We start from the raw sequence: 23,877 nt of genomic DNA, 5'->3' as shown, positions 1-23,877 counted from the left end.
GCAAATGAGCCATCTGGAAAGTGGACCCTCCAGCCCCCAGTGGAGCCATCCAAGCTGACCCCATGTGGAGCAGAATCAAACTGACACTACCAAGCCTTACCCCTAACCTCGCAATGAGCTTTTGTTAAAATTTGGGCTGTATTTTCCAACGAGAGCAAGGATTGCGAATATTTCATGTTACAAAATAAAGAAGACCCTTGTTTTGGGGATTAACAAGTCAGTGGATGAAATGGAAAATGCAATATTCTTCACAAAGATATGCTCAAATAGCTAAATATGAGAGCCAGGTGAGTACGTGTGCGCGCGGCCAGGATTTTCCTAGGAAACAGTTCTGTGGTTACCCCAACACATGAACAGATAATCAGCTCAGTCCCAGGATTCCATAGAGCATAGTGTTAACAAATTTCCATTGGAAATCAAGGTTGGTTTGGAGAATGGGAAGGTACTTTGTAAACAACCCAGTGATACACTGCTCAAAGGCAATGTCATTACTATTACTTGTATTATGATCATTCTTCTGGTGATTGGCTGCAGTTCACCAAATAATGTTTTGCCTCGCCTTCCTCCTTGTCCCCCATATGAAATATTTGTAAATCAAGTGTTCATTCTTACTAATATAGTATTAAAATCAAGAATGACAAATAATAACAAGGATAGGTCTGGGAGTCTTCTTGAGGTCTTTTTAAAATTAGTTTCCCTTCTTATAGCTTTAATTTGTAGGAACAATTGAGCTAAAATATGAACAGCTCTTTTAAGTGGTTTTTAGCATTCCATTTTTCTATAGAATTAACTGCATCTGGACTTGTGTTAAGGCGTTCAGAGTTGTAAGTCTGGAAAATCTTCATACTCTAAAAAATTGTAGGCAATAAATTCAGAGTATATACATTAACCAAAGCAAAAATATGCTTACTTGTTACTTGCCAGAATAAACAGAAACACAGTCTCTGGTTACATTCACTATTTATTTCTCAATATCTCCTACACTCTAAAATTACTTTCTCTACTATGAAAGTTTAAAAGAATGATTCCAGGGAAGCTTTCATATATTCATATATTTAAACTGATACATGTGTTTATTTAAAGAAAATAGCCTGAGCACTTGGCAACTAAAGTCACATATTCAAGTATCATTTCTCATTTTAGGAAAGGTCTTTCTCTGCATCTGTGAAATGGGTATGTTATAGAAAGACGCTAACAGGACCCCCAGTAATTTCCCACCTCCTGGTGTCCACATCCACAGGTTAGTGAAATCCCTTCCTCTCGATTGTGGGTGGGACCTGTGACTTCCTTCTCACCCAGAGAATATGGCAAAGGTGAGGGGCTGTCACTCCCTTGAATTCATTATGTAGACTCCCCTTGGTTATGTTATGTGAGACTCCTCTTAGCTGACTGGAATGGAAACATTCCCATCTGGCCTGATGCAATCAGTTGCCATATTGAGGAAGCCCACATAGCAAACAACTGCGGGAGACCTTTATCCACCAGCCAGCAAAATGCCAGGCTACTTGTCATGACAGCTGAAAGAAGTAAATTCTCCCAAGAACCTGAATGAGCTTGGAAGCAGATTCTTCTCCAGTGAAGCCTCCAGATGAGAACAGAGCCCAGCTGACACCTTGATTGCAGCTTGTAAGACTCTGAGCAGAAGACCCAGCTAAGCTGAGCCCACACTCCTGACCCACAGAAACTATGACATATTAAACGTGTGGTGTTTAAAACCACTGAGATTGTTGTAAATTGTTACTCAGAAGTAGAAAACTAATATGGACTACAGTCTCTCATGTGATTTCTGAGGTACCAACTGAAATAATGTGTGTGGAAAAACCTGCCAAGAATAATGGCTTAAAAAAATACTTTGGGAAATTCATACCAGAGAATCATGTTTTAAACAAAAGAGCCTCAGGAACATAAAAATCAGTGACATGACTTCTAGGAACATAAGCCCCTGTACTTTTCTCATAGCAAAGAGGGTAGACATGGGGAAGAAGGAGGATGAATGGGAGAAGTGCAACGAAGAATTATCCAAAATCACACGTTTCTCTTCCACTTCAGAGTAGGAAAAAAATATTTTGAAGTCATTATCAAGGATATCACTGTATTTTAGGGTAACACAGCAGAACAGTGAATGCTTAATTATATGATATATATATATTTAAAATTGTGTCTTAAAAAATCAAGAAATGAAAACTGGCACGATGAAGTGACTTTGCTACTTAGCCTTGGGCATATCCCTGATGTTGGTAAGCCTCAGGTTCTGCATCTGTAAAAATGGGCATACTAAAGCCTTCCTGGCTTCGTTTGCACATAGCTAGAGATATCCAGCCTGTAAAATACCCATCTCAGTTTCTGACATATAGTATGTAGTCATTATACAATAGCTCTTTTCAGGAAATGAACTCACTAAGTAAATATTAAACTATGTTTAGTGTAATCTGCTGAAGTAGACATGAAGTTATATAACCCACTTTATAAAGATTCTTGTCAAAACAATGCTTTCTTAAAAATGTGGGGTTTTGTGGTCAACTTCTGTTATTTAAAAAACTCGTGAACCTACAAATAGGGCCTTATTCCCTGATGCTTTATAGGATGAGATGTTACTTTTATCTTCAAGTAGATGTGTTGGTCTCCCTATATTGCAGCACTCTCAGATCATTGTTGAACATTGTTGACCAATTTTGTTTGCTGTGTTAATTTTACTGCTATAACGAGACAATTTAATGGTTGTAGCTGCGACTACTGTGTTTTGCAATGAGTGTCTGAAAATACAAAAGAATAGTGACTTAAGAGAGATGAGAATGTAATTTTCTCTCTTGTAAAAGTCCGGGTAGGGGATTCAGGGGTGTTATGGTCCTCTAAGGTGGCTGGAACCCAGACCCTTTGTCTAATATTGCTCTGATGTATATACCTTGAGCTCGTGGTTCAAGAACAATATGCACATTCTAAAAAGCAGACAAATGGATGGAGAAATAAGACAACTAGAAGTTGCTCAGGACACATCTGCTCTGTCCCTGTGGCTAGCACTTGTCTCATGGCCACACCAGCAAGGGAGGCTGGAAAATAGAGCCATTTTTCCTGGTGGCCGTGGGCTCAGGAATTAAAACCAGGAACTCTGTCCCCAGGAAAGAAGAGAAGAGGTATCGGGAGATGACTGGCAGTGTCTGCTACAGTATTAAGAAAAGATTTGTTCGTGCCTGGATGAAGTCACATGATCTGTATCAGTGATTTAATAAAAAATTTAAGAACGATTGGTTCTAAGAATGTTCAGAAAGAAAGAATTAGCAGGTAGTTTTTTAAGTCTTTGGTTCTTTCTTTTGGTTTTATTTTATTTTGTTTTGCTGCTGTATTCTTTACCCATCTGTGACTCTTCCATGATGAAATATAATAGGCTTTTAATATTAAATTCTTCTCTATGGGGAGGTAGGTCATTACATAGGACAAAGAACACAGAGGCAGCTAAGAAGAGTTTTGGGGGACCCATCCTTGTTTTGGAGACCTGGTGGCACAGTGACTAAGTGTTCAGGTGCTGACCAAAAGGTCTACAGTTCGAATCCACCAGCTGCTCTGTGGAAACCCTATGGGGCAGTTCTACTCTGTTCTAAAGGGTTGATATGAGTCAGAATCAACTCAAAGGCAATGGGTTTTTTAAGGTTTATCCTTCAACCACAGTGGTTGTAAAAATGGCATGGTGGGGCAACTGACCTCCTGTAACTTCACAAGGTGGGGAGAGAATCACCAAGAGCATCAAACCAAAGCTTATTCCTGTAAGGTGGATGTTAGACATAACTCCTCTCCAAACTTTTTACTAATTCTAATACATGGTGTAGTCAACATTCTTCTTCAAAACCATAATTCAAAGGCTTCAATTCTTCTTCGGTCTTCCTTATTCATTCTCCAGCTCTTGTTTGCACATGAGGAAATTGAAAATACCATGGCTTGGGTCAGTCACCTTAGTCCTCAAAGTGACATCTTTGATTTTTTTTTTTTAATACTTTAAAAAGGTCTTGAAGCAGATTTGCCCAATGTTAAACACATCAATTGATTTCTTGACTGCTGCTTCCATGGGTGTTGATTGTGGATCTAAGAAAAATTAAATTCTTGACAACTTCAGTAACTTCTCCTTTTATCATGATGCTGCTTATTGGTCCTGGAAATCCTGGTGGCACAGTGGTTTCAGTGCTACAGCTGCTAACCAAGATGGCAGAAGTTTGAATCTACCAGGTGTTCCTTGGAAGCCTTATGAGGCATTTTTACTCTGTCCTATAGGGTCTCTATGAGTCAGAGTCACTCGATGGCAATGGGTGTGTATGTGTGCTTATTGGTCCAGATATGAGGATTTTTGTTTTCTTTATGCTGAGGAGTAATCCATACTGAAGGCTGAGGTCTTTGATCTTTACCAATAAGTGCTTCACGTCCTCTTCACTTTCAGCAAAAAATGTTGCTTCATTTGTATATCACAAGTTGTTAATGAGTCTTCATGCAATCTTGATGCCACATACTTCTTCATATAGTCCAGCTTCTCAGATTATTTGCTCAGCATATAGACTGAGTAAGTATGGTGAAAGTATACAACCCTGAAGCGCACCTTTCCTGATTTTAAACTGTGTTGTATCCCCTTCTTCTTTTTTCTTTGAAGGACTGCCTCTTGGCCTATGTATAGATTCCTCATGAGAACAATTAACTGTTCCAGAACTTCCATTCTTTGCAATGTTATCCATAATTTGTTATGGTCCACACAGTGAAATGCCTTTGTGTAGTCAATAAAACACAGGTAAACATCTTTCTGGTATTCTCTGCTTTCAGCCAGCATCCATCTGACACCAGCAGTGATATCCCTCATTGCACATCCTCTTCTGAATCAGGCTTGAATTTCTGGCAGTTCTCTGTTGATATACATCTACAACCACTTTTGAATTACCCTCTGCAAAATTTTTCTTGCATGTGATATAAATGATATTGTTTGATCATTTCTGCATCCTTGTGGATCACTTTTCTTTGGTATGGGTGCAAATATGTATCTCAGAAACACAAAAGCAGCCACAGGACAACAAACTGACAGACGAGTGATGGTACTAGGGAAGTACCAAAACCAAACCTTTGCCGTCGAGTCGATTCCAACTCATAGTGACCCTATAGGACAGAGTAGAACTGCCCCATAGATTTTCCATTGAGTTCCTGGTGGATATGAACTGCCAGCCTTTTAGCAGCTGTGGCACTGAACAACTATGCCACCAGGGTTTCCACTAGGGAAGTAACAGGTTAAAATTCAGAATCAGGAATGACTTAGAATAAAGCTCTTCAGTAAGGACAGCTTCTTGGCTATGCCAACATGGGGCCTCTCCCTACTCCTTTGCCTCTTGCCCCTCGGCCCCTCGGCCCCTCGGCCCTTGGCCCTTTGACCCATAGTCTACCCTGATTGGGCAAGTCTTACAAATCTCTTTAGCTGTAATAGTAAGTGCCCAGATGTGCCTCACTCCACCAATAGCCTCTTGCCCAAAGGTGCTCAGCTCTCTTATTCCATGGGTCAGCACGCCAACTGTAACCACCTTGCTCCATGGGCTGGGAAGCCCACTGAGCCATGTGGTGCCAGTCTTCTGGTTCTGCTGCTACTGCTTCTCACTATCTTGCGCAGTCTCTGTGTTACACCTCTCTCTCACTGTTACCTAGGTCTAGGATGGTCTCAGCTCTGGATTTCCAGGTTCAAAGACTTTGTCCACTCCTGTCTCTTCGTGGTGGTAGTAAGATCCTACCTTTTTGCCTCTAGGGTGGCTCTTTTAAGCCTGCTGGGATGACGAAACTGACCAATCATCTCATTAGGATTCCATACACATTATTTGCATGTTCCTACCTGCACAAGAGTGCCCTCCACCCTGTTTGCTTTATTAGCAAGCTGTCCAATCCCTTTGGTGGGTCACAAACACCTTATTTGCATCACCCCACCCAAGCATTTGTTGGAAATTACAAGACCATGGCTAGAAAGGCCACATAAGAGCTATTTGTCCATATTAGGATTCTAGAGGCGGCTTCTATAGGGTCACTATGAGTTGGAATGGACTCAGTGGCAATGGTTTTTGTTTTTTTTTTAGGTTTATAGACAGCTCTATTTGAAGAAATTATTCTGCTTAAAAAATACAGTGTAGCTTCAAAAAATACATATCTTTCAATTTTATAATTTTTATAAATGAGTAAATGAAAGCTTGATTTAATTAAGACATTTTTGAGCATTCACTGTGTTTATGTATATTATTTTTCTTTCATAGCAAAGCACATAGGGGTAAGTATGGAACAGTCTTAGAATTTATGGATTTTGGATCTTAATGGTGATGTCAGTAACCAGTTTAATGTCATAGAGCTTTGGTCGATGTAGGTTTCGATTGACAGTAGCTAAATTATATTTTAATAATGGTTATAAGCTACTGTTTCAATAGAGTACAACGGGGAAATCACTGAAGAAGTAAAAATATGTGTTTATATATAATATAAAATGGAAACCCTGGTGGCATAGTGGTTAAGTGCCACAGCTGCTAACCAAGAGGCCGGCGGTTCAAATCCGCCAGGTGCTCCTTGGAAACTCTATGGGGCAGTTTTACTCTGTCCCGTAGGGTTGCTATGAGTCAGAATCGACTTAATGGCAGTGGGTCTGTTTGTTTTTTCGTATATAATTAAAATAGTTTTGTTACATGGTTTAATCTTCTTTAAACCATATTGGCTATAATTCCTAATTGTTTCCCCTCTCCCTGTGTCCAGTGTTATGTTAAAAGGTAAATATGGAAATGGCTAGCATTTTTGAGGACCTACTACGTGCCTAGCACTGACCTAAGCATTTTGTATCTAATTTTTGCAATGCATCTGTGAGATGGGTTCTATTATTACCCCCACTTAGCCTGGGTTAGCTGGTCCATGAGAGATGAAGAAACTCTCCTAAGTTTCAAAACTACTTAGATTTAGGCTCTCAATTAATACTTGTTGAAGAAGTGAATAGTATGTGACTCAGTTTATTATTTTTTTTTAATTATGAAATAACTTACCCACAATAAAATGCACAGGTCTTAATTCAGTTACATTAGCTTTGATGGTTGTGTACACTTACGTGGCTACTACCCCAATCCAAATATGAAGCTTTTCCAGAAAGATTCCTCATGTGTCTTCTGTAGTCAGTACTTCTCCCATCCAAAGGCAACCACTTTATTTCTATCACCGTAGATTAGTTTTACTTGTGGTCGGATTTCTTATAAATTGAATCATAAAGTAACTTTAAAAAAAAAAAAAAAAGGCCATTAGATCTATTCAGACTCATACTGGCCCTACAGGACAAAATAGAACTACTCCGTAGGGTTTCCAAGGAGGGGATGGTGGATTTGAACTGCTGACCTTTTGGTTGGGAGCCAAACTCTTAACTACTATGCCTCTAGGTAAGCAATTTTTTATGCTCCTTTCACTTAATATAATTTTTTTTTTTTGCATTAATGTTCATCCTGGTTTTGTGTGAACCAGCAGTTTGGTCCTTTGTATTGCTGAATAGTGTTCTAGTGTGTGATATGTTGAGGTGCCCTCAAGTCGATTCCAACTCGTAGTGACCCTATGTACAACAGTACGAAACACTTCTCATTCCTCCGCCATCCTTAAAATTGTTGTTATGCTTAAGCCCATTGTTTCAGCCACTGTGTCAATCCATCTTCTTGGATTGACAGTTATTATTATCTCCTCTTTTTTGGTGACACTGTACTTTACCAAGCATAATGTACTTCTTTAGCTACTGATCCCTTCTGATAATATAACCAAAGTATGTGACGCATAGTCTTGTCGTCTTTACTTTTAAGGAATATTCTGGTTGTATTTCTTTCAAGACGGATTTGTTCGTTCTTTTGGCAGTCCGTGGTGTATTCAGTATTCTTCACCAATACCACAATTCAAACTTGTCAATTCTTATTCCGTCTTCTTTATACATCATCTAGCTTTCACATGCATATAATGTGATTGAAAATACTATGGGTTGGGTCAAGCGCACCTTAGTCTTCAAGGGGACACATTTGCTTTTCAACTTTTTTAACAGATCTTTGCAGCAGATTTATCCAGTGCAATGCATCTTTTCATTTCTTGACTGCTACTTCAGTGGGTGTTGATTATGGATCCAAGTAAAATAAAATCCTTGACAACTTCAATGTTTTCTTCTTTTATCATGATGTTGCTTGTTGGTCCAGTGGTGAGGATTTTTGTTTTCTTTATGTTGAGGTGTAATCCATACTGAAGGCGTTGGTCTTTGTTCTTCATCAGTAAGCGCTTCAAGTCCTCTTCACTTTCAGAAGCAAGGTTGTGTCATCTGCATATCTCAGGTTGTTAATTCAGCTTCCTCCAATCTTGAAGTTTTGCTTTTCTTCATATAGTCCATGTTCTCAGATTGTTTGCTCAGCATATAGATTGAATGAGGATGGTGAAAGGATACAATCCCGACACACACCTTTCCTGACTTTAAACCACGCAGTATCCCCTTGTTCTGTTACAACGACTGCCTCTTGATCTATGTATAGGTTCCTCATGAGCACAATTAAGTGCTCTGGAATTCACATCCTTTGAAATGTTATCCATAAATTGTGTTTTATGCCACAGTTAATTTATCCTTGCACGTGTTGTAAACAGTTATTTCTAGGGTTTAGTTATTATCAGCAATGCTGCTATGAACATTTTTTTTTTGTGGAGATATATATATGTGTGTATATATATATATATTTTTTCCATGTCAAAGCCTAGGAGCGGAATTGCTGAACCCTAGATTATAAGTATTTTTAACTGTAGAAGAAATTGCAAAACTATTTTGCTGAGTGGTTGTTTTATACTCTCGCTAATAATACATTAGCATCTCGATTGCTGCCTATCTTCACCAATATTTAGTATTATCAGCCCTTCTGATTTTAGCCATCATAGTAATAAGATGGGCAATCACGTGACTTTCGTTTTCCTGATAATGATGCTGACTAGCACTTTATGTGATTATTGGCAATTGTATGTCTTTTTTTTTCTGTGAATTCCCTGTTCAATTCTTTTGTTTATTTTTGAATTTGGGTATTTGTGTGTGTATTGCATATTTATTAAGATTATATATTCTGGGCATGAATTCTCTGACAGATATATGTAATGCAATATATGTAATGCAAATATTTTCCCCAGTCTGTGGCTTGGATATTGTTTTTTTTTCAGTATTTCTTGGATAAATACATTTTTTAATTTTCATTCATTTCAATTTATAAATTTCTTCATTTATGGTTGGTGTTTTTTGTTTATTTACAAGATATTTTGTCTGTACCAAGGTTGTAAGTCTGTATGGAGTGAGGAAGTGATTTAGATATTTTTATTTCAGTGTCAGTTTTTCTCCTGAATTGCTTTGGCAACTTCTCAGTGAATTTTTTTGTTATCCACTTTATTGAGGAATAAGCTACATAAAATAGAGTATCCATTGAGGGGTACAATTTGAGGAGTTTTGTCAATGGTAACCTTATAAAGTTACCATAATAAATATACAAAATATTTCAATAATGCCCCCAAAATACCTTATGTCCCTGTGTATTCCTCCCTCAGCCCCCTACCTAAGCTTCTACTGATCTGTTTTTACTAGTATTGGTTAATTTTCATCGCATATAAATGAAATCATGCAGCAGGTTCTATTTTATGTTTTGCATCCTCCGCTTGGCCTAATTTTGATAATCATTCATGCTGTTGCATACTTAAGTAACATGATACTGCTCATTGCTGAGCAGTAATCTTCGGGATGGATAGACAACATTTTGATTATCTTCTCACATTTTGAAAGATATTTGCATTGTTTCCATATGGGAGTATTCCAACTGAATCGGTCATGAACATTTGTAAACAGTTCTCTGTATGGACACACGCTTTCTTTGGTCTTGGGTTAACACCTCGGCATGGAATGTCTGAGTTATACAGTAGGTATATGTTTAACTTTTTTAAAAAGTGTCTAATAGATTTCCTAAGTGTTTTATAACTTTTCACTTGCCCTAGCAGTTCCACTTGCTTTACCTTTTTGCCAATATTAGGAATGGTAACTCTTTTTAATTGTTATCCATCAGAAAGGGCATATTCTGTTCATTGGTGCAATTGGATTTTTCAGCTAGTCCATAAACACTACAAGGAAAAGTATTCTGCATTTTTCAAACTGTGCTATCAGGGTTTAAGAGATGTTCAATGAATATTTGTTGAGTGTATGAATATTTCAGTTTCAAAGGATTTGTTCTTTATTATTTTCTGTGTTTACTAGTTAACGATTGCATTATCAATAATCACAGCACAAAAAACCTGTTGCTACCACATCAATTTCGACTTGAAAACTGGACCCTGTGCAAGACAGAAAGCTGTCAGAGAAGGAAAATAAATACTTTCCACTAAACAGAGCGGTCGAAAAGTGGTGAGACTGTACCCTGTCTAAGGCAGAAAATTCGGAAGACCTGGAAAAAGAAGGCAGTTCTGCTGAGTTCTGGCTTTCACAGATTTCAGTATACAACATATATAATTGCCATTTTCTAAAAGTCCCCACGTGCCAGGTATTGTGCAAAGTTATTTAAATGTGATTTTTCATTTAATCTTCATTGCAACCCCATGAAAGAAGTATTTAATCCCATATTTTTCACATAAGGAACGCTAGGTTTACAAGAGTTATGGGAAACTTACTCAGGAGTGAATAGCTCCTAACTGGTTGAACTGGGATTCAACAGGTTTGGGGAGTTCAAAGCTCCTTCTCTGTACGATTTTGTTTCAGAATGGGAGAGGTGGACAGAGCGAAGGAAGATTCAAGGCTCTGACGTTTGAGTGTTTTAAACACAATTTTCCTGACATTGTATTATATCCCAAGTATCGTTTTCAAAATTCTTTTAGCCCATAAATTTAAGGGGATATACCTTAAGTGTTTGTGAAATCATTCAATAGAATATCTTAAATGCAACCTATTTGATGATAGCCTGAGATTATTGGTAAAAGCATGGTTCCAGTAAAATTACTATTAAAATAACCCTTTTCAAACCCTGCAAATACCAAAGGTTTGTAGTTACAATTTGTAAAATCGGATTTGCTGTTTATTTTAAGCAGCAGTGAAAAGTAAATTTAAGCGTTTATTTAGATAATCCAAGGAGGGAAATAAAAACCACTTTTGCTCTGTCTGGATCTTAGAGTGATACAGTGATACAAATTAGCTTGCTAAGTACTCCGGTTTTCCATTTGATTGCACATGTAGAGGCATAGCCACAATGATTTGTGGATTAATTCTATAATTTCTGAAAATAAATTTGAAAACTCGTATTTTATCACTGCTTTTCATTCCATTAAGTCTTTTTTTTTTTTAATATCTGATTTCCATGTGTGACATAGTGAGTTTAAATAATATTTTACTTCATGCTTTTTGGGTGGAGGTAACATTAGTCGGAAAGAATGACCAAATGATATCTTTATTTGTAATTTTCCACCTTCTTACTGATTCCAACGAATTTATGGACCACCATACTGAATTGCTGCATCTTCATCACCCCTTCTCAGAGTTTACAGGTCAACATCCCTAAGGTGTTCATTGAAGTCATTTCCCATTTGAGACCCAGGACCCGTCTACTCCTACCACTCATGTTTGTATGAGTGAAACACTTGCATGAGTTAGACTGTTATGAAAAAAGCTGCCACAAAATTAAAATAAAAAATAATTTCCCAAGGGCTGGCTAGCTATTTCTGTCAATGATCAGACAAATATTTCAGGTATTGTTGGCTGTGTGATCTCTGTCACAATGACTCAACAAATATCAACCTTAAAAATATTTAAACAAATGAGTGTGGCTGTGTTCCAATGAAACTTTATTTATGAACAAGAAAATGTGAATTTTATATAATTTCCATGCATCATAAAGTGTTCTTCTTTTTATGCTTTCCCCCATTTAAAAGTGTAAAAACTTTTCTTAGCTCATGGATTTTGCAGAAATATGCACAGGGCCAGGCGCAGCCAGAAGGTCATGCTTTGCTCACCCCTGCCATAAATGCTAAAATAATTATATGTTTTCCATGATTATAAGCATTTCTCGGTAAAAAAGGAGAAAGTTTTCTAAAAACAGCAAAATGATTATTAACACATTGATTCCACATTGTGTTACCTGACTCTTTATTTTGAGTCATTTTTCTCTAGTTCCCTAGATTTGAGAGGTGAAATAAATTTCTTGATGTTGTTGTTGTTCTAGAGACCGTCTAATCCACAGGTGCCTTCTGCCGTCTTGTGATCTGTCGGCCTTTGTAAACTTGCAGCCTGAAGACATTTCTCATTCTATATAAAGACTATTAATTATAAATGCTTTAACCATGCAACTGTTGAAACACAGTGTGCAATGATTAGGTAATTAAAATTTTTTAGTTTCTAAAACCTAAAGGAGCAAAGTTAAGTCTGCTTTATAATGACACAAATTCACTAGGACACCTGTTCCTGTTTCCAGGTGAGAAGCACCAATAGGATTCCGTACTAGTCCTCTAAGTGTTGTTGCCTTAATGGCGATCAAGTCATGGTGATCTCATGTGTGCTGGGTACAGCTGCTCCCTGGGATTTTCAAAGTTGTGATCTTTCAGAAGCAGATTGCTGGGCCTGGTTTCAGAGGCAACTCTGGGTGGGCTCGAACCACCAACCTTTTCAATAATAGTTGAGCACTTAACTATTTGCACCACCCAGGGACTTTCAATAATATAAATGCCACATAAATTATCACCAGTAGTTTCAGATGTTGCATTTCCACCCCCAAAGGAATTCTTTTGTTTTATTCATTATGTCATTGTGTTATGTTCTGAGACCAGGGGAAAACTGGGAATGAGTTTTCTACAATTTCCCTGTACAACCTAAGCGTTTGTAAGATAAAGTAGTACCTTATGTGGCAATTATAGGAATTGTCATGTAATGTTATAGTCCCTGTTTTGGATTCTAAAACATCAAGGTGTGAAAAATAAACAGCTGTGATATCCACAGAAAGTATCATTTACTTGTAGACTTTGAGGCTGAAAATTTTACTTCGAGCAATGAAATGTAAAAAAAAAAAAAGAAAAACCCATTGAGGCCCAGTCCATTCTGACTCTAATGACCCTATAGGACAGGGTAGAGCCTGCCGCATAGGGTTTTCAAGGCATAGCTGGTGGATTCAAACTGCTGACCTTTTGATTAGCAGCCAGGCTCTTACACTGGGAACCTGAATTTTTGTATTTGGGGATTTCGGCTCCTTCTGCAGGCTGTGACCAACGTCAGGTTTGTCTTTACCATTGCTGTGCTATAAGCAGGTCTGCGCTCCTCAACTAGTGCCCAGAGAATGTGCTCAGTGCTGACAGAGAAGAGAAGAAATACTGTCTTGATTATTTAATGGTTAACTGCAGTTAAATGGATTTCTTTTAAAGCAGGGACTTTTCAGAGCCTCGCAGTGTGCTGAAGTTCATTGTAAATCTCCAGCAGTAATGATTCATGACGGCCACTACTTACTTTCCGCAGTTAACAGGCCAAAGACCCGTGTGTTCCATGGGGACCCGGCCCATGACGGAGGGCCGCTGTTGCTGTAACATCAGTGGTTTGGGGAAGTTAAAGGAGAAAAGGCCACAAGAACTTCCTAATTATTTAATTATACTCTGCCTCAATTCAGAATGGTTTGACAAGCTTGTAGGGATACACTTAGAATACAAACTAAGAAAACAAAATTAAATTAGGAAAAATGGTCAAAGCATAATAAAGGAAAATTATATGAAGCCATGTTGATATTAGTAAACCAAGTATTTATTATAAGCTACATAAATTTGCTGGATGTGAGCCATAAAGTTGACTTCAATTTTTTTTTTTTAAAGGAAAACAACCTGATTCATAATGTGTTTAAGAGTAGAACAAAGCACTAACTACAGAGAAGCAGAGATTTAAATACAAACAAATAAACACACAAAAATACATACCCTCTTGCTGTTGTTAGGTGCATTTGAGTTAGTTCCAACTCGTGGCAACCCCATGCACAACAGAACCAAACACTGCCTGGTTCTGTGCCATACTCAAAATCGTTTCTATGCTTGAGCACATTGCTGCAGCCAAAGTGTCAGTCTACCTCACTGAGGGTCTTCCTCTTTTTCACTGACCTTTTACTCTCTTGGATCCTCATAAAAGGGTTCAGGTATTATGTAGAAGGCTACATGCTGACCATATTTCTTTCCGTTGAATTTCTGACTTTAAGCTAGAAAATATGAAGCTGATGAATGTGATTGAAGTTTTAGGAATCATTTCTTTGTTATCGTTGTTAGTTACCATCAAGTTAGCTCTGATTCATGGCGACCTCATACACAACAGAGTGAAACGTTGCCTGGTCTTAAGCTGTCTTCATGATTGTAGGTTTGCTTGAGTTTGTTGTTGCAGCCACTGGAAGTAGATCACCAGTCTTTCTTCTTTGCCTATGTTAGCCTAGAAGCTCTTTCGAAAGTATGGGTGACGCTGTCGGTATTTGTAATACCAATGGCATAGCTTCCAGCATTACAGCAACATGCAAGCCACCACAGTGCAACAAAATGACAGACAGGGTGCTGGATCATTTATTTACCTCACTTTTAGCTCAATAAATTTCTAATTTCTAAGTTTTATCAAATGATTATATGAAAAAAGCAAACCTGTTGCTGTCAAGTTGATTCTAACTCATAGTGACCCTATAGGACAGACTATAACTCCCCCATAGGGTTTCCAAGGAGTGCCTGATGGATTCACACTGCCGACCTTTTGGCTAGCAGCCGAACTCTTTACCACTGCGCTGCCAGGGTGGTTAACAGTCAAATACACTGAAGGCCTTATAATGAAAAGCAATAGCCTGTACGGTCTCCTCTGCTCCCCTTCTCTCCCCAGCTCCATTTTTGCCTGGCAATTCCTAACATTTGTATGTTTACTTTTATATTGTCCAAGCTAAATAACAGATATATTTGGTTCCATACCATCATTAAAATTTTCTGTCCTTTTTCATAGAGAAATTCTCAAGTTGAAAATGAAATAAATGTTGAAACTGCTTGGACTACAGTGGGATTGCAAAGCAAGCTCTGCACTTAGAAGCACAAAGAAAATGTGCTTCTATCGAATCCTCCGTAACTGCTGGGATCTTACTCGTGGGCCCTCACCCTGCAGTGTATTGGGAAGGCATCCGCTTGATAATTAAGCAGATATCACTGTGTCAGGATCCCCAAGACCACTTCCTACTGCCAGCTTCCTTGATTCACTAGGAACACCCACAGGACTTGGCATGTAGCTGTACTCATGCTAAGATTCATTGCAGTGAAAGGATATAAAGCAAAATCAGTATAGGGAAAAGGACATGGAAAAGAGATGTTTGGAGAAAGCTAGGGACAAGTTTTCAAGAGTCCTCTCCCAGTCGGGTCACCCAGGGGATGCTCAATTCCACCAGTGTGAAGTGTGGTCTTCCAGGGAAAATCGCTAGAGAGTCACTGCCCAGGGATTTCAGTGGGAGTTGGTCTCCTAGTCACCATCTGCTTGGCACGTATGAAAACTCCAGACTAGACTTTGCAAACCACCATTATCAGCTAGGAAATACTGGGAACACTTCTGAAAATCAAGTTCCTGGATGACAGCCACTGTGTCATTGCATCTCATTGAGGGTCTTCCTCTTTTTTGCTGACCCTCTACTTTACCATGCATGGTGTCCTTCTCCAGGGGCTGATCCCTCCTGAAAACATGTCCAAAGTAAGTGAGACGTAGTCTCGCTGTCCTTACTTCTAAGGAGCATTAGGTAATAAAATTTCTATTAAAATTTGTGCACCAAAAATATGTTTGCTTTCTTTCTTTTCTTCCTCAAAGGGTCCATCTTGCTGGGAGGATGTCTTAATTCCACACCAGATGAGCGGCGAATGCCAGTCTCCAAACTGCCCTGGGAATGTAGCCGTAAGTACCCGCTCAGTCTCAGGAGTACACGCACAAACAGACATGCACTGCCCTCACATGCTTTCACCTCTGTCACTGCCTCCTATCCTGTCTTGGACTCATAATCACAGTGTGCGACTATGCTGGGACCTGCAATGGACACGCCTCACACTGTGATATTCATGGACTGTAAAGAAGAACCTAGGAAAGAACAGTCACAGAGAGATAATGTTGATCATTTTCTTATCTTTGATATCTTACATTTCTGTTCCACTTCATCTAAAAATTGCATTTTTAGCTTTATCTCTTTCTACCTTTCTTTTGCAGTTCTCTGACATTGTTAATGGTTAGAAAATGTGGTATGGATGACCAGCTATGAGACTGAATAAAACTCTTCTCTCTTCTGCACAATCCCTTTTCTCTTTGCAAACATGCCATGTGTTTAGTATTGAGCAGGTATTTCTTGAAAGAGACCTCAATTCTGGAGCTATTTTTAAAATAATTTTATTCTTATGGTCGGGAAGCATTTATAACCGTGTTTTTAATTTGTATGTTGTTCTAATTTTTACCTCTAAAAATTTTCAGGTCCCTCATAATCTAATTGTATGTATTTCCTGAGGTGTAAATACTGTTATGATGCCAAAACGAATGTCAATGTTAGTTCACAAACTGTCATAGCCTGCTGGCTGTTAATGTCTCGGCTAAGTAACAAAGTCTGTGAAAAGCAACAGGTACCATGTTTGAACAGGAATCATGAGATGTGCACTGTCTGCAATCTGCTGGATTTTCCAGAGATAGGAGAGCAGTGGGCAGCAGTGAAATAATCATTCTCCGTCAAACTAGAGTAAGGGCCCATGGACAGAGTTGTGTGAGTGGAAAGCTATTGAACATAAAAAGGCAACAGGATCCTTAAGAAAAATACTGACTTGTATGTCACCCAGTATCTGTTCGTTCTTTTGGCAGTCCACAGCATATTCAGTATTCTTCATCAACACCTCTATTTGAATGCATCAGTTCTTCTGTCTTTCTTTTTCATTATCCGTCTTTGTGCATGGTGTGTGAGGTGATTGAAAACACCATGGCTTGCGTAGAGGAACCATAGTCATCAAAGTGAAATTTATACACACACACATACATTTGTATGTATGTGTATGTGTGTAGCTCTCCATTCGTCTATCTGTCCATCCATCCATCCTTTCACACACTGGTATGTGTCACATTGTGTTTTCTGTATCATCTTTATGGTAATGTGAGGTCCCTTGAAAGCCCACTTCAATCATTTATAGTCTGACTGTCCTTCCTATACTTTGGTGGTAGTTGGCAGGGTTTAGTCAAAGTAAAATAGATAATTCTTCTTTTATTTAGGATTTCGCTTCTCATCTGTCAAGGGGGTCATGGTGTTGGGTGGGGATGAAAATCATGCCCTTTGCTTGTTGAATATTTAACTTATCTTAGATATAAATAGATACATTTTAGAATAAATTAAGTAATATTGCTGCTCTGTTTCTGTCAGCATGGTGAACTGTGTAAAAACCCTTTCAGTACACATCATGTAAAAATTTTGGATTAGAGTGTAAAAACATGTATTTTTAAAACAATGGCTGAGCTGAAAACATATTAAGGGAAATGTCATATGCTAAGAACTAAGAGTAAGTGGGACTAGAGAGTGGTTGTTGTATAAGCTGGAGTTGGCTGGTGCCTTGCGGGTAACTGTGGACTCCTGGTGGCTAGAGCTGCAGGCTGGGCAGGCCATGCCCAAGACACAGGAACAGAGTTTAGAGTCTCTTCAAAGTGAAAAGTAAGATTTCAGAATCCTACGTAAAGCTTCGGCCTGAAAGTAAAATAAGCAACTTTGAAGATCAGCTGGAGAGGAAAGTGGTAGGAATTCTTGCCTGATTTGTTCTTAATCTAGGTAGCTGGGAAAAGTTACCCGTATGGATTTGTAAGCACCACAAGATCTTAACCTGAGTTTGTGGTCAGTATTCACGCTGCCTGTGTGGCATATAAAGTCCCAAGTTTAGAGCATTGATTAACTCAAATCTTCCCAGGTGTCATGGACTTTCAAATCAGTCTTCAAGTAATTCCTCCTGGTAATGTTTCATGAAGCAGGAGCTAAGAATCAGAAAAACCACAAAACATATGTGGAAACCAGACCCCAGGAGTGGGAGCCAGCAAAATGTGAACCTGAAAAGGGTGGGGAAATTGAAGTTATCAGGGAGAGAAATGAGTGCCCTTAATGTTCTTAAAAATAAAAAAATGTATAAAACAAATGATTAAAGAAATAATGACTATCAGAAATCTCCAGGCAAATGAAAAGATTAAATGCATGCACACAGGCACAGACACAAGAGCACAGAATTTCTAGAATTAAGAACTGTAACAAATGGCATAGAATTTACTTGACTGGTTAAAGAGAAGAGAAAATGTAGGTGAAGAGAAATTAGAAATTAGCTTTTAAATTTGATCTGAAAATATCATATAAAATATCACCAGGAAAACCAATAGATTTAAAATAAAAAGAAAAGTTAAAAAACCTGAAGCACAAAACAAGAATTTTCAAATATTGGATTTCCGAAAGAAAAAATATACCAGTAGCCCCCTGCCGACTACGAATGAGAAAGAATATACCAGTAGAAAGGCAGATTTATTTTTTGAAGCACATCTGGGATATTTCAATAATTTATCTTTTTTTTTTTAACATCAAGCTATTTAGATATCAGTAACAAAAACATAGCCATAAAGGCCTTATATTTATGGAAGTTTGGTATACTGAGTCAATTAAAATGTCCTAATGGAAGTATAGGGTCGCTATGAGTCGGAATCGACTCGATGGCAGTGGGTTTTCATGGAAGTATGGCACCAAACAGCAATGAAAATACATCACATATCAAATGTTTGGGGTGAAGCTAAATCAGTATTTAAAGGGAAATTGATAACTAGAATGTGTATTTTAGGAAAGAAGCAAGATGGGATTAATTATTTAAATACAGTGAAACCTGAGAGAGCTGGAATTCTACAGGACTGCCTTGTTTCTCCAGGTGTCTAAAGTTTTCCACCTTTGACAGGGTGCAGTCTTACAACTTATTCTATTGCTCGTTTTAGTGGAAAATACTGTATTTGAGTCTTTCTTTTCTGACAGGTTTCCGCCTCACACAGGTTTCGGCTTTCACAGGTTTTACTTCATATTGTTTAAAAAGGTAGAAATGGGAATTGCTATGTCCAACTATCTTTTTCTCCTGTATCTAGTAAACACTAGAAGTGTTCAATATGGAAATGGAACCTATATAAACAAGTACATACCGGAACATACCGGCGCCTGACGGAAGTTAGATGCTCAGTGTGAGAAGTTTAATTCCTTCACTATTTCTCTTACCTTATGCCTTTTTTTTGGAATTCATTTTTTTAATGCAGCTAAAGATAAATGTATTTTCTAAGGTCAAAGTGGGTAGTACATTTGTTTCTTAAGGATGGCGAAAAGAGAAGCCATTTTTAAGGAGTTTATTATACTTCAATCTGCAGTGCATTGATACTTTTTGACAGTATTTTATACACGACATATTCTCATAAAAAGTGTAATTTTTATCTCTTGGAATAAGATATCCACATACTGAAAGTTCAAGAGTGTGTTCCCTAATGTATCCTTAATTAATATTTGTATTCCTAAAGACAATCTAAGTAGGTCATTTAAATAGCAATAGAATTTAACCTTGATTTTTAAGACTACAAATAAATATGACTCTGACTATAAGTTAGGCTGAGAAATCTGAACCTCATTCAGCTTTGCTGTTATATTAGGAGGGAGCATAGCATGCATTCTGAAAGACATCTTTCTCTTTATAAGAATTCTAGTCAACTCAGAGAATTTATACTTGAGATGTAAAAGGCAAGAAATCTATTATGTTTTTCTCCCTTAGTAAAATTAATTCAACTTTGCTTGTGAGACTTTAACTATTCTGCATAAATACTTATTTTCTATTTTATCTATGACAGTTTTTACAATATAGTTGATATTTGTGTTTGTATGTGTGTTGAGGTGTGTTTATAGTACTGCACGTACAGGCCAAGGTATATCTAGGAGTCCTGCTCTCTATGCTTTATTCCTGAGTTTCCTAGTCATACTATTTAAAGTAAATATACTCAGGCCATAGAACGGTACCCTGTTAAGACCTCTGTCTTTGCTGTTATTGTTGGTTGCCCTCTTGTCAGCCCCTCAACTCATGGAGACTCCATACACGATGGACGGAAATGGTCCTGCACCATCCCCATGATGGGTTTCAGGATTGTGCTCCACAGTGTTTTCATTGGATTTTTGGAAGTAGATCATCGAGCCTTTCTGCCTAGTTTCTCTTAGTCTAGACGCACTACTGAAACCTTGGCAGCTTAGCAGCAACATGCAAGCCTACACTGAAGATGGGTGATGACTGCTCATGAGGTGTGTTGGTGGGGCATCAAACCCAGGTCTCCCACATGGAAGGTGAGTACTCTACCACGGAACCATCAGTGCCTGCTGTGTTTTTGTGAAAAAGAAGTTTTTAACCACCTGCCAGATCACTCCCTTTTCCCTCACATCTAAAGATTAGATAGTAGGGTTTAGAATAGAGGCATATTCCCTTGGAAAAAGACACAAATTACAAATTATATCTTTAAAGTAGTAAATGACCAAAGTCAGTTTATAAGGTTTGTTTGGTGGAGCATATCGGTTCACTACTTCACAGGCATTATACATGCTGTTGTGTATTTTTGAGAAGTAATATTCACTTCAAGTCCTATGTAAAATAATACAATCTTTTCTATTTCAGATTATTTGATTTGGATGGGAGTTATACTTATTTACATACAGTACTTTTTGCTAATCAGAAACAGTTCATCAGGACCTTTTAAAATAGCTCTAAGTTATATTTCAAATGAAATGAGATGCTAAAAACTGTCTCCTGAAGTATAATAAATCACATAATTATTAAATTAAGTGTAATGAGTAGAGTTTTTCAACTTACTCAACATGCAATTTCTTTCTTTTTCCCCTAGTTGGGCTCAGTATATGTCAACTGCAACATTAGTTTGAATAAAAGTTAATATTCATAGTCTGTATCTCTGATTGCATCTTCTTGGTAGGTGTTGAGTATAACAACATGAATAGTAACTAAGAGTCTCTTTATACTGAACAGTTTTGATTTATAGGTCATTTATATATTTCATGTCCCAAAGTTTCCTATGAATGTTATAACTTAAAGGAAGGGATGGGTGTTTTTTTGGGTAGAATTCATTGTTATTTTAGAATACATTAGAATCTCTCAGGATTTCTCTGGATGGGTTCTTATTCTTTTTCACTGTCTAATAATAAGGAAAGGTTTTTGTTTTTTAAGAAAAGATGTTGTGTTGATCCAAGGAACCCTGAAGCAATCCCAAAGAGCAGTCTATTTGCACAGTGTAAAAGGAGCAGTGGGCTCCACATTCTTTTTACACAAGCTTTCATGCACAGTACAGAGACGACCACGGTTAACACCATCCCCAAATCCACACTTAAAAACCTAGTCCTTGTGGTCTCAGAGGGGCTCCATAATGTGAGAGGGCACTGACTGTGGAAGGGCCAGAATGAAAACAAAGTAAAAGAACAGTGGACACAACCATTCTTCTTTCATTCTGCCCTGTCATTTGACCTCAGGAAAATGTTTTGCCTGCCCTTACAACCGTTCTCTAAAGTCATATTTTCTTAATTCCAAATAACATCAAATTGTGAAAGCTTTGAAGTCAAACTCAGATTATGATTGAATGATGTCCAAGTGTGAGAAAATGGTCTCTGCTTTTTGACATGCAATTTGGGTGACAAACTAGAAACTCCGTATAGCATTTTTCAAAAGTCGATCAAGTATTCAGACCCAAGGACAGCTCGCTTCTAAACCCAGTTTGGAGTGCTTGATGACAGAAGGTTTCTCTTTCTCTTTTGAGTTGTTAAGGAAGAAATAGAAGATGGATAGCTGTATTACAGAATTAGCTAAACTTTTGTAAATTTGAACAAAATTCAAATTTTGTATGCACGCGAAAATACGAGTCTACTATGAAAAAATTGGGTCAGTTTTTAGAGCGCTATGGAAATTAAAGGGCCCTGATGATGCAGTGGTTAGGCATTTGGCTGCTAACCAAAAGGTCAGGAGTTCAAATCTACCAGCCGCTCCTTGGAAACCCTGTGGGGCAGCTCTCCTCTGTCCCATAGGGTCTCTATGGGTCGGAATAGACTCGGTGCGACGGGTTTCTTTATATACATGGTTTTTAAGAACTAGGGATATTTGTGAGGATTTTCTTTCCCTGTGACTTAACCCCCCCCTTTTTTTTTTTTCTCTTTGTGGGCTTTTTTATAACTTAGTAGAAAATTAAAACAGCAGTCATCTTGTCCATGGCGCTGTTGAAGACTATTTGTAAACTGTTACATGAAAAAATTTATCTCCATGGAAAAGAAACCAGTCGCCAGGAATCAGTGCATGTCTTCTAGAGAACTTGCGCATGTTCCATAACCAGCAATCACATGAAAGTCATGCAACTGAAGTGTTGTGTTTAGTTAATGATGTCATTTACAAGCAAAAGTACAGTTTCCATACATTAATTTTTTAATATTGAAAATACTTATTTCATCTTCATTCCAGAAAACTTCTGGTCTATGTGAATATTGAAGATATTTTGTAAACCTCATGATATGTGATTCTGTGTATTATGATTTATATCTTATTATATATGTGTTTATATATTATACGCACTTGCACACACACACACTAGATAAAAATCATGTATTTTACCACAATATTGTTTAGCCATGAGCAATTTTAAACCTGTTTATTATCCCCAGAGTCTTCAAAGGCTTTATTTCTTCATTTTCCATCTTTCTGTAGGTTGCTTCCAAAGCCAGAAATGTCGGCAAGAGACTGTACTTAAGGTTTCATTAAGGCTTTAGACAAGCACCCCAGACAACAAAGAAAAAAACAAGGAAATTTATAACGATTAATTAGGAAAAGGTGTGCTTCTAGACCACTAGCTTTTAGATTAGGGGAGAAGATCTATCAATCTGCCAGAAAATATGGCAGTAGACATAAAGAGATAATTTCAAATAGATTTAGAAATGAAATTCTGAGAACTGAAGCAAAGAGAGATTAAATACCTCTGTAAACATCACAGAAGGCTTCCATTGGTACAGTGACTGAGACCTAAATGGAAATATGGGGGATTAGGTGTTGAAGGTCACTGTGATAGCTCTAGTGAGATACACAGGAGGCTAATGGAGTGAGAAGAATAGAAAGGAAGATGTGAGAGTAATGGGGCAGGAGAATGAAGTCTGCTTCTCAGCCAGGAAATCACCCTCTTGATCCTTCAAGCAGGTGATTGATGACTCTCTAGAGATCCATACTTCATCATTCCTTGATGGCGGTCGTTAAGAAACCACCATCTCTCTTAGTCAGGTCAAGCTAGCTCTCAGAACGATTTCAAGGGGCATGCTAAAATTTACTTTTTAAGATGCATGATTTAGAATGTACTTGAAGCCAGTTTACCAAACTTGAGATTCATAATGGAAAATATATGCCTATAGAGAATCAAACAAAAGATAAGAAGAATTTAATGTGATTAAAAAAAAAAATTTTTTTTTTTTTTTTGTACTAATGTTTCTTGGAAGAGAAACATGGCTTGGGGTCCTCATATTGGAACTTCTTAACGTAGTTTGTTATTTTCCTTAATCCCCAGAGTTCTAGAAAATAAACTCAGTCAGGATCGTCCTCTTAAGATGAAGAGGAAAATTTTTCTTTAAATATTGGAAAAGCAAAATATAATTTTTAATGTATTTTGTCTTTCCTTTGAAAGAAATATATTTTTATAATAGATAATTACTTCTGTTATTCACTGTGCAGAAAACAAAGAATGACCTTCAAAAGTTAGGAATCCAGCTGGTGAGATGAGACTGTAGTTCAGCAGAACACCTAAGACGTATTCAGCATCTCCTT

The 23,877-nt window shown here is 37.7% G+C and overlaps 1 protein-coding gene across 5 annotated transcripts in view; it reads left to right on the top strand.

Moving 5' to 3' along the window:
• Positions 1 to 23,877, top strand: part of PRKN (parkin RBR E3 ubiquitin protein ligase) — a 1,645,966-nt gene that overhangs the window by 782,242 nt on the left and 839,847 nt on the right. For all 5 annotated transcript variants that reach the window (XR_007512454.1, XR_007512451.1, XM_049852588.1 and 2 more), the window contains exon 5: positions 15,833 to 15,916. Coding sequence is in view for 3 of the 5 variants with exons in the window: in XM_049852588.1 (XP_049708545.1) it covers positions 15,833 to 15,916 (84 nt within the window). In the remaining 2 variants the exon portion in view is untranslated. The remainder of the gene's footprint in view (positions 1 to 15,832; positions 15,917 to 23,877) is intronic.

The sequence above is a fragment of the Elephas maximus genome, chromosome 1, assembly GCF_024166365.1.
Source record: "Elephas maximus indicus isolate mEleMax1 chromosome 1, mEleMax1 primary haplotype, whole genome shotgun sequence".
NCBI lineage: Eukaryota > Metazoa > Chordata > Mammalia > Proboscidea > Elephantidae > Elephas > Elephas maximus.
This window is presented reverse-complemented; position numbering and strand designations above follow the sequence as displayed.